The sequence below is a fragment of the Notamacropus eugenii genome, chromosome 2 (genome assembly GCF_028372415.1).
Source record: "Notamacropus eugenii isolate mMacEug1 chromosome 2, mMacEug1.pri_v2, whole genome shotgun sequence".
Taxonomy (NCBI): Eukaryota; Metazoa; Chordata; class Mammalia; order Diprotodontia; family Macropodidae; genus Notamacropus; species Notamacropus eugenii.
This window is the reverse complement of record NC_092873.1, coordinates 340,465,332-340,477,426: the sequence shown is the minus strand read 5'-3', so window position 1 is coordinate 340,477,426 and position 12,095 is coordinate 340,465,332. Positions and strand designations below refer to the sequence as shown.

Here is a 12,095-nt window from a genome sequence, read left to right as displayed (position 1 = left end):
AGTTTCACCAACAGCAACTAGACTACCTTAACTCCAACAAGAACTGGGTTTCCTGGAGTGAAATGGGGCTAGAAACTGAACCCAGATTGGCTCAATTCACGTAAGACAGAGAAACAGGGAGGGAGGAAGACTTAGGGAAGGGGGCAGAGTCTTTGCCCTGGGGTTCTGGTAGTGAGGGTTCACAGGGCACACCGACCTTGCCTGCTAGATCGTAGCTTGGACTGCTGGGTGAGAAGCGCTGCGGGGGCCCGCTATCCTGGGTAACAGTGGTGCCAAAGGGGTTCCTCATGTCTCTGGAGAGGCTATCTCAGACTGATGACCGCTCAGCCCCGCCCGAGGCTCCACTCTCCCGCTCTTCTGCCACCTCGGGTCAGACTGTGTCGACCCGCTACTCCCCTCTGTGGCGGGCCCCAAGTGGGCCAGGCATCCTTCCCCCAACTCAGTTCCCGGGGCCACCCCCACAACCCCCCCCCTCAACTTCCCCGGGGCAGCTCCCCACTCTTTGTCCTTTCCCACAGAGGGGAGGGACTAGAGGAAGCAACTGTAGGGAGGGGCCGAAGGGGCAAGCAGGGGTGAGACTCCAAGTCTCAAGCCAAGGACTGCTCCATCAAGGCACAAGCCAAGAAGGCTGGGAACCAACCCTTCGAGGGAAGGAGGCTGAAGACTCCATCTCTTCCCGCGAGATGTCTATTGTTACACTTCATCTGACTACCTCTAGCTCTTCATTGCTGCCACGAGATAAAGGGCTAACAGGTGGCGCTAGAGCGCTATCCGGGGCAAGTCCGACCCGGGCATGGGCTGGGTTTCACACGCACTCCTCCTATACCAGGTGGAGTCCGACTTGGAAAAGCTAGGCGAATCCACTACGCGCTCTAGCTCGGGTCTCCGGCTTGTTTGTTTGTTTATGGCGTTTCTGCGGATCTCCTACTTTCGCTTCATGGCACGAAATTGCATGTTCAGTTGGCGCCTCCCTTCCTGCCCACGCCCCACCCCTACCCCAGCTTTCCCTCATTCTACTGTTATAGCTTCCTAACAAATTCTGCTCCATCTAAGTCACGTTTCAGCAGAGCAGGAATTCTTTACTATTTTTGTGTCGTGGACCCTTTGACAGTCTGGTGAAGCCCATGGATCCCATATCAGAAGAGTGTTCTTAAATGCGTAAAGCTTATAGGATTACAGAGGAAATCAATAATATTAAAATGGTTATCTTAAAAAAATTTTTTAATTCAGACCAGGTTAAGAAACCCGCTTGACTAGAGGGAGGTAATTATTTCCTATCATTGGAGATCTTCAGGCAGCCTGGATGAGAACTACCACTCAAAAATTGCACAGGAAATTCTTATTAAGTTATGGGTTAAATTCTTAGTAAGCTCTATCGTGGATAGAGCATGGGGCCTGGAGTCAGAAAGATCATCTTCCTGAGTTCAAATCTGGCCTCAGACACTTACTGTGTGACCCTGGGCAAGTCACTTAACCCTATTTGCCTGGGTCCCTCATCTGTAAAATGAGCTAGAGAAGGAAATGGCAAACCACTCCAGTATCTCTGTCAAAAACACAGACACAGATACACACAGACACAGATACGCACACACACACAAATGGGGGTCACAAAGAGTCAGACACAACTGAAAAAAATGAACAAAAAAAGATGGTCTCTGAGGCTTCTTGCCGCTCTGAGACTCTATATGCCTGTGATCTTCCACTAATCCACAGCTCTCTTTCCCTGCAAGATCTGGTTGAACTGCTTTGTCTCAGAAGCAGGACAAACAAGCAACTCTTTGAAGATGTTGGACCTCAGTCTGTAGCCCTTTACTACATACAGCTACCTACAGCTCAATGCTTCCCCCAGGCAAGAATTATTAAGAAGAAAGTCCTGGATCATCTTGGTTATATCTGAAGAGAGAACCGTGAAAACTCTACTGTAACCTGAGGTAGTGTAGGAGGTGTGTTAGTGTGCGTGGGTGAGTGTGGGAAGGGAAATAGAATCATAGATTTGGAGTTAGAGGTCATTTAGTCCAACCTGTTAATTTTACAGATGAGGAAATTTAAGAGGAAGAAACTGAGATCTAGAGGGGAATTGGTTTACCCAGCACTTTGGTTGTCTCCCCTCCCATCCCATCCTCCAGGGTGACTAAACCCTGAGGTTTACTCCTAGATTGGTTAGTCCCCACTTGAGGGACTTTTTTTCCCTGCTTTCCACCTTCCTTTCTTTATTAGTAACTTTTCTCCATTAGAATGCAAGAAGCTCTTGTAACAGTAAGCACCCCAACATACATGAGGGGCCTGCTACCACAGGTAGGAATCTGCATTCATAAAAGGAAAGGCATCTTTTGAGGAGTTAACAATCACTTTAATCAAGCACATACATCATTCACCTAGTTCAGGGAAGTCAGCACACTGAACTTCAGAGAAAATACAAAGAAATCAATGATCAACAACAAACAACATGACTTCCTCTGTCTGACTATAATAAAATTTATATATATATATATATATATATATATATATATATATATATATATATATATATATATATATATATATGGATATATATGTATGTATGTATGTATATATCTCAACAAACAGGTCCAACTGTCTGAACCATAGTTACCAGAGAGGGAAGCACCGATATCTGGGTTTTCAAAGAGGAGGAGGGCTGCTTAGTGGAGTCCCATCAGGAACACAAACCTTCTTCCAAAAACTAAGCCCCCAGATAAAACCTTACTTAAGTCTTTATACACTTTTTAGAGCCAGAGGGCATCACATCCCTTGAGAACCAATGCCTCATTAACCAAAGGTGTGGATCTTCCCAGGCCCAACAAAGGGTGAGAAAGATCCTCCTTAATCACATTATTCAGAGACATTATACTTGGTATAAACAAAACCAGCAAAAGACGCCACTTTGCTTGGCCTCACAGCTCCAGAAGAGTTGGCATCAGCCTGACACATAACAAAGACTTTTGTCTTTATCTAATTAAAGAGTTGAGCCAACTCCGGGGAAGTAGGTGTACAGTCTAGAGCTAGTTGCCTTAAGTCGAATCATATAATAAATATTTGTTAAATTTAATTTAATTTGATCCTCAGCATTTTTGTATGCTACAGTATTATTTGTATACTGCTCTTAGCATCTGCATGGAGGTGAATTCAGATTAAAATGACCAGGAGGAGCATCAGAGAAGTCACCAGAAAGTATGTGAGTGGAGCAGAACGTGGCATTTAAGTTTGCATAGGATTCTCAGGTCTTTTTTGTATTTGACAATTTAATTAGTGAGATCTTTGGATTTAGAGCTCGGAGAACCTTAGAAAGCATTTAGTCCAAGCCCCTTATTTTATAAAAGAGGAAACTGAGACCCAGAAATTAAGACTCTGTCTAAAGTTACACGTGATAAATTTGAGATTTGGACTCAGTTCTCCTAACTCAAAATCTAATGTTCTTTCCATCACTCCAAAAGTTCTTAATCTTGTTTGTGTCATGGGCCTCTTTTGCTGCCCGATAAAGTCTATGGAACTCTTCTCAGAAGGATGTTTTAAAGTAATAAAATAAAATAAAATGCGTAAGAATACAGTCATCAAAATATTTTTTAAAGTTCAGAATTTTACATTAAAATTCTCTTGCACTGCGTAATTTACTTGAATAAACAATCAATTCAAGTTGCCATCTTGTGCCCAAGTTGCCTCCCTGGGTCATTGACCATCCAAACCCCAGAGGGGAGCAGGCCCAAAAACCTGGTTGGGGCAATAACGAACAGACAATTTTTCTCTATCTCTTTAGATTTCAGGGGCTTAACCAACTATGAACAGTCAAGTTAAAAGTCAAGGAAGGCCAACAAAAGAGATCAACCCGAAGGAAAATGCAGATTAGAAGGAATGAGAGGCACTGCTTAAGCACTTCCCTGAAGTCTGGTTTCCCCTCACCTGAGTGTGGGTCTCTGCAAAGCAGGACCCATATTTCACCATATTATCATTACAAATTTTATGCCAATTTTTTTTTGCAACAAAGTGGGGTGCAATCATTATGTGAAGCTTTTTTAAAGAATTGTGCCAGTATTACTTAAAGGTCTTTTATTACTTAACTGTCTTTGGTGAAAGATTAGGATGCACAGAATACTCATGAATATACATTAAAACTGAGTATTGACTATGCAGGTTTGCTGAGAATTCTAGGCTCCAGGGCTCATAATGCACAAGAGATAAATTTGTATCCCTATGCTGCCGGTGAATACATTGCTGCTCTGTTTACTTTTTAAGTGCCATGACAAACAGAATTATACCATGTGATAATTATGCCAGGAAAGGTTACAAACCAATTTTTGGGCTGAAAGAAAAAGGGCTGCGACAATTATACAGTGGAGACAATTTTGTGGTGAAATATGGTATCTTTCGGACTGGGAGACCTCTGCCACAAGGGACTGAAGACCCTTGAGAGGGTTTTTGGAGAGACCTTGTTTGTAATGGGAGACTTGAATGAATATAAGCAGAAAATGATGCTAGTGCTTCAGACTATCTATTGTTTTCTTCATCAGCATCCTTATAACTTTTGGAATTACCTCTCCCTGGAAACAAGTAGAGTTTGTTTAGTCATGTCCTACTCTTTGTGATCCCATTTGGGGTTTTCTTGGCAAAGATACTACCATTTCCTTCTTCAGCTTATTTTACAGAGGAGGAAACTGAGACCAACAAAGTTAAGGGAATTGCCCAGGATCACAGCTAGTAAGTGTCTGAGGCCAGATTTGGAGGAAAAGGAGTTGACTCCATTGTGACTCTGAATGCTTTAAATTGGAAGGACGATATATTTTCTTGAGGGAGATTGGGCTCGCCAGAGAGGGAAGCATTTTGACAGTTTACTGGTGAGTAAGAAGCTTTTATATTTCTTTGACTGTGAAATAAAGGCTAACTTTTAGAGCTGAAGGCACTTTCCCCTTTTTTTGTTACCAAATTCTGATGTTTCCAGGGGAAACCCATGCTGGAGGACTTAGGCAAGAGGTGGTTCAGTAGATAGAGCACTAGGCCTCCTGTTGGTAACACTTGAATTCAAATTTGACTTCAGATACTCATTAGCTAGATGACCCTGATCACCCTGCCTTCCTCACTTTCCTTATCTATAAAATGGGGATAACAGTAACACCTACCTCCCAGTGTTGTGAGGATAAAATGAGATATTTATAAAGTGTTTCCAAGGCACTATAGAAATGCTAGCTATTATCACTGCTGCCATCATCATTATTATTAATCCATCATAGACCTGAGTGGAACCATAGAGAATTAAATTTATCACACTCAGACGCTTTCATAGTGAATTACCCAGGCTCTGACTATAAACAGGTTAAATGACATCACCATTGTCATTGCTGTTGACTTCACTGCCCGCACATTTACATGGCACTTTATAGTTTACAAAATGCTTTGCTCACAGCCTTGTGAGGTGGGTAGCATATTACTCCTATTTTACAGATGAGGAAACTGAGGATCAGAAAGGGAACGTGACTCATGCACAGTCATACAGGTAAGAAGTTAGGACTCAAAACCAAATCCAGTGTTCTTTCCATTGTCTCTCCATTAGTTATTTTTGGAATAAAGGGACAGAAGTCTATCTAGTTAGAAAGTATCAGGAATATTCAGTGTCATGTCAGGGCTTTGGTAGACACGTTGGCCAATATCCCTCTTCTGATTTGCGTCCCATGAGATCACTTGAAGTTATTTTCTTTCACACACTCCCAACCCCCACTTTGCTCCCAGTCTGGGGTTCCTTGACATTGCTTCTTACTAAAATAAAGGAGAAACACCATTCTGTGACATTATCAACCTTCTGTGACTGGTTCAGCCTGGGGCCTTAGGATCCACTGATTGGCATCCTGGGACACTTGGTTCTTTGTCTCAGAACTGACTCAATGAACCTTGCTTTTGACTTGATGGGTTCCATCTTTCACTACTTTCTAAAATTACCAGATCATTGAACCATAACTTGAGGAACTATGTTTCCTGGATCAGGTTTGAGATCTATTGCCTTCATTCCCAAATTACTTGACTCTCTTCTTCTAATGTTATCATTTATGTTTATTTTTATATATTTTATTTTATATATCTATGTTTATACATGCCATGATTTAGTGCCTGACTCTTAGACCTATTTCCCTGCTTCCACCTTCCCCCACACTTATCCATTTCACAAGAGCTCTGTAAAAATTTATTTACAGGGAAAAAAGAATACGTAAATTCAGGTAAGATTATTAGAAATTAATACAAAAGGGATAATGCTAGATCAAATGGTGTGTATGGTGTTATAGCACTCTGGGCATAGTTTCGAATGGCTCTATGGAATGGCTGAATCAGTTCATAACTCCACCAACAATGTATTAATACCTCATTTTTTCCCATATCCCTCCACCATGTGTCATTTTCCTTTTCTGTTCTATTAGTCAATCTAATAGGTATGAGGTAGTATTTCAGAATTGTTTTAATTTGTGTTTCTCCAATCAAAAGTGAGTTAGAGAATTTTTTCATATATCTATATATAGCTTTGCTTATTTAATTTACGAACTGATCATATCTTTTGATCATTTATCAGTTGGGGAATGGCTCTTATTTTTTATAAATTTGATTCCATTCTTTATATGTTTGAGAAATGAGGTCCTAGTCAGAGAAACTTTCTTTTTTCTTTTTTTTTTTTTACCATTTATTTTATTTTATTTTATTATTTTTTAATGTTTAACAATCACTGCCATACAACTGAGATTTTATCCCCCCTCACCTACCCCCCACTACCCCCCTCCCTCCCCACAACTGCATATAATCAGAGAAACTTTCTTAAAAATTTTTTCATGGTTATTATTGCTAACCATATTTCCCTCCATCCTATCCTCCCATCATTTATTCTATTCTCTCTCCTTTCACATTTTCTCCCTCAAAAGTGTTTTGCTTCTGACTACCTAATCCCCCAATCTCCCCTCCCTTCTATCACTACCCTCTTCTCCTATTCCCTTCCCCTCCTACTTTCCTGTAGGGTAAGATAATTTCTATACCCAATTGAATGTGTATGTTATTCTCTCTGAGGCAATTCTAATGACAGTAAGATTCATTTACTCCCCATCTTGTCTCCTACCCACCCTCCACAAGCTTTTTCTTGCTTCTTTTATGTGAGATAATTTACCCCATTCTACCTCTCCCTTTCTTTTTCTCACAGTACATTTTTCTCTCTCCCCTCTTAATTTTATTTTTTACATATCATCTCTTCATAGTCAACTCATATCTGTGTCCTGTCTATATATACTCCTAACTACCCTAATAATGAGAAAAGTCTCAGGAGTTACAAATAACTTTCCATGTAGGAATGTAAACAGTTTAAAGTTATTAAGTCCTTTATAATTTTCCTTTCCTGTTTACCTTTTTATTCTTCTCTTGAGTCTTGTATTTGAGCCAAATTTTCTATTCAGCTCTGGTCTTTTCATCAAGAATGCTTGAAAGTTCTCTGTCTTATTAAATATTCATTTTTTCCTCTGAAGAATTATTCTCAGTTTTTCTGGGTTGATGATTCTTGATTGTAATCCTATCTCCTTTGCCCTCCAGAATATCAAATTCTAAGCCCTCTGATCCTTTAATGTAGAAGCTGCTAAATCTTGTGTTATCCTGATTGTGGTTCCACAATATTTGAATTGTTTCTTCCTGACTACTTGCAATATTTTCTCCTTGATCTGGGAACTCTGAGATTTGGCTCTAATATGCCTTGCAGTTTTCATTTTGGGATCTGTTTCAGGAGGTGATCAGTGGATTCTTTCCATTTCTATTTTGCCCTCTGGTTCTAGAATATCAGGGCAATTTTTCCTTGATAATTTCTTGAAAGATCAAGTCTAGGTTGTTTTTTTTTTTTTATCATGGTTTTCAGGTAGCCCAATAATTTTTAAATTATCTCTCCTGGATCCATTTTCCAGGTCAGTTGTTTATCAAATGAGACATTTCACATTGTCTTCTATTTTTCTTTTCATTCTTTTGGTTTTATTTTAATGTTTCTTGATTTCTCATAAAGTCGTTAGCTTCCATTTGCTCCATTCTAATTTTTAAGGAATTATTTTCTTTAGTCAGCCTTTGGACCTCCTTTTCCATTTGGACAGTTCTACCTTTTAAGGCATTCTTCTCCTCATTGGCTTCTTGGACATCTTTTATGATTTGACCTAGTTTGTTTTTTAAGGTGTTATTTTCTTCAGCATTTTGTGTCTCCCTTACCAAGCTGTTGACTCATTTTTTAAGATTTTCTTGCATCACTCTCATTTCTCTTCACAATTTTTCCTCTGCTTCTCTTACTTGATTCTCAAAATCCCTTTTGAGCTCTTTCATGCCCTGAGACCAATTCATATTTTTCTTGGAGGATTTGGATGTAAGAGCTTTGATTTTGTTGTCTTCTGAGTGTGTACTTTGGTCTTCCTTGTCCTCATAGTAGCTTCCAATAGTTAGAGTTTTTTTCTGTTGCTTCCTCATTTTCCCAGTCTATCAGATGACTTTTGATTCTTTGTTAAAGTAGGGCTCTACTTTCAGGGTGGAGGGTGCACTGTCCCAAGCTTCAGGGGCTTTGTGCAGCTGTTTTCAAAGATATTTCTAAGGACCTGTAAGTTTTCAGTTCTTCCAAGATGATATGACTTAAGGAGAGGTGTTTACTACTCTCCTGGCCTGTGCTGTGGTCTGTGAGTGACCACAAGCACTCTTTTTTGCCCTGGAACTGTGAGGAGGGTCCCCCTTCCACTGTGCCACAAGTTCTGCTATGCTAGTGTTCCTCCTTGCCCTGGGACTGCCACGTGGGACTGAAACCCAGATAGGATTATAGGCAGAATAACAGAGTCTTGCCTCAGTGCCAGAAAAAAGACCCCTGTAAACTCCTTCTGACCTGTTGTTTGACCCCCTTACCATCTACTGGCTGAGAGCTCTGGAAGCAGCCATTGCTACTGCTGATTCAGTCACTCCCAAGGTCTGTTTCTGGTTTGCCAGGGCCAGGGCTGTGCTAGCATGGCCTCCATTGGACTGTGCTCCTCTCTCACCTAGGTGTGACAGACCTTTCTTGCTGACTTTATAAGCTGTGTTTGGCATTTGTGGGCTAAGAAGTCTGGAAACCACCACTGCTTCCAGTGATTCAGTGACCCCAAGGCTTGCTCCACGTTTGCTGTAACCTGGGCTGGACTGCACCCTTCTTTTAGCCTAGTACAATAGACCGTTCTTGCTGACCTTCCAAGTTGTCTTGGGCTAGAGATTTTTTTTACTCTGTCTTTTTGTGGATTCTGCTGCTCTAGAATTTGTTTAGAGACATTTTAAAAGGTATTCGGAAGGGTTTGGGGGAGAGCCCAGGTGAGTCCCTGCTTTTACTGTGCTATCTTGATTCTGGCTCCTATCCCAAAGGAATGAGGTGGGCCACAGAGTCCACCATGTCCTCAAAAGGTTTGCCAGTTGGCTAGGGATTAAAGAATGGATTAATGGTCTAAGGTTAGAGTATAGCAGGGGTCATTTCCAAGCTGAGAGGCAAGAAGTTTCTGGAATCAAAGATACCATTCTGTCTGGGTGGCCTGAGGGAATAAGACTTTAAAGCTCAGAGAAAATTATTATGTCAAACAGACCTGGGGTATTATAGTTAGATAAAATACTTAACAAGTTTGGGGGCTGCCAATTCTGGGACTAGTAGGATTTGGTTTTTTTAATTTTTTAAACTATCACACTGAATCCTGTTTTTTTTCTTTTGGGAATAAGCTTGGTCATTATAATTGCAGAGAGTTCAATTTGAGCTTTTTTATTCTTCACATTAACATTATTTTAGTCATTGTGCACGTTATTTTCCTGGTTCTGCCTACTTAGCACCATTTCATATGATTCTTTGAATTCTTCATAGTCACTGTTTCTTACCTCACAGCTATGTTTCATTGCATTCATGTATTGCAATTTGTCTAGCCATTACTCAACCAATAGGTACCCACTTTGTTTCCGGATTTCTATTTATATAGATATGTGTACAAAAATATTTATAACAGCTCTTTTCTGGAGGCAAAGAATTAGAAATTGAGGGAATACCCATCAACTGGGGAATGACTGAACAAATTGTGGTATGTGATTATAAAGGAATAGTCTTGTTCTATAAGAAAAGATGAATAGGATGCTCACAGAGAAACCTAGAAAGACTTGCATGGGCTGATGCCCAGTGAAACATACTGGGTACAAAGAACAACAATATTATAAGACAACCAGATGTGAATGGCTTTGCTACTCTCAACAATATGACCGTCTAAGACAACTCTGAAGGACTTAGGATAAAAAATGCTGCCCATCTCCAGAGGAAAAAATGATAGTGTCTGAATACAGATTGGACCATACTTTTTTAAACTTTCTTTATTTTTCTTGAATTTTTTTCCTATGTTTTCTTTCACTATTATGGATATGTTTTGTTGCATGACTACACATGTATAACCTGTATCAGAAAGGGGGTTATGGAGAGGGAGGAAAGGAGAGAATCGGAAACTCAAAGTTTTAAAAAAATATATTTAAAATTGTTTTTACATGCAACTGGGGAAAAATAAAATACTAAATAAAAGCTAAAAAAACATTCCTATCAGATGATTGAACAAACTTCTTTTCCCAACCAAGAGACAATGAAAGAAATATAAATTTGGTACTTCTGGTGCTCCTGTTACCTCCAAAAAAGACAATCCCTTTCCTTCCTCCTTAGGATCTATTTTTGTAACCTTGTAAAACTGGTTCCATTCTTATGTTAGCTTCAGAAGCCTGATCATCAGGTTAGTCAATGATTTTTATTCCATAAGAGGGAGAGCTGAGAATATACCAGAAATCAAATTTTATCTTTTCCTATCCCTGAGATTTCAGAGAAAAGCTCCCTGTTTCTATCCAATGAAGAAAAGAGAGAAGAAAATCTCTTCAGACTTCCTGGGGAGGGTGTGATTTTAACCGCAGGCAGCCCTGGTTAGAAGTTGAAAGAGAGAAAGCATTTTATGGGAGTAAGGTTACTACTCCATTAACCTTCTTCCCATAAACTTGTATTTTGAGAAGCAATACATTATCTTAAACAGTCAAGTTTTGCTGGGGAGTACCCTGAGAAACACATTTCAATCCCTTGGCTTGTCCATGGGAACTCATATGACCATGCTAAATTCTGACCTTTTAAAATCTCAAACACCAGGTTGAGCTGCTGCCTGGGGTCCTGGAGCATAGCCAGCTAGTGAGTGCTTACTGTGAATCCAATGCCCACGGTGGCTGAGAAGGAGCCTGGGATAAACTTGCCCTGGTCAAACTGAACCAGTAGAGATGTCTTCCCCACACCGCTATCTCCCACCAGGATGGTCTGTAAGAATACAAAGGTGAAAGATTAGGGACACTAAATATAACCCAATCTTTTATGAAGCAACAATGATTGAGAGTACAAATTCTGTACAGGTATGCCCCTGACTCATGTTCACACAGAAATATACACACTTACCAATAGTTAAATAAATACATGATTAATGATTTTCCATTACCTACTCTGAAAGGCCCATGGATGAAGTCATATTTCTGTGCATTGCTGTATTCTGTCTGTTAGCTTTTTTGCTTATTTTCATCAATATTCATGAATGATATTGGTCTAGGGTTTTCTTTTTCTGCCTGATCTTTGCCAGGCTTGGGATATTTGACTTGTGGAGAAAATTAGAATATTGTTTTTCCTCTACTTTCAGAAATGTTTTACATACTATAGGGGTTAATTGTAGTTTGAATATATATCTTGTCAGATGCTTTTTTACATAGCAGTGCATTCATGACCTATTTATTTTTTCCTTCTGAAACTGACTTATTTGGGCTGTTTATATCCTTTGTCAACTTGATTATTTTATATTTTTGTAAATATTCAACTATTTCTTTTATATTTTCAGATTTATTGGTATAGAGCTGTAAATAACAGTCTTTCTTCATTTTCTTTGTAATAATAGAATTATAAACTCAGAGGTTTAGCGATGAAATGGATGTCAGAGGTCATCTAAACCAACATCCTCTTTTTAAAGATGAGGAAACTGAAGCCCAGAGAAGTTGAACAACTTGTTTAAGGTCACACAAGTTATAAATAGCTGAGCTGGGATTCA

General features: G+C 39.8%; 1 protein-coding gene across 3 annotated transcripts in view; it reads right to left on the bottom strand.

Annotated features, from left to right (window-relative positions):
• RAB37 (RAB37, member RAS oncogene family) overlaps window positions 1–12,095 on the bottom strand; it is a 104,467-nt gene that overhangs the window by 10,464 nt on the left and 81,908 nt on the right. The window contains exon 2 of one of the 3 annotated variants that reach the window (XM_072645619.1): window positions 11,213–11,323. In XM_072645619.1, coding sequence (XP_072501720.1) covers window positions 11,213–11,323 — 111 coding nt within the window. Of the gene's footprint in view, window positions 1–196; window positions 665–11,212; window positions 11,324–12,095 lie in introns of those variants that run through there. The other 2 variants (XM_072645618.1, XM_072645617.1) reach the window with 2 other exon arrangements.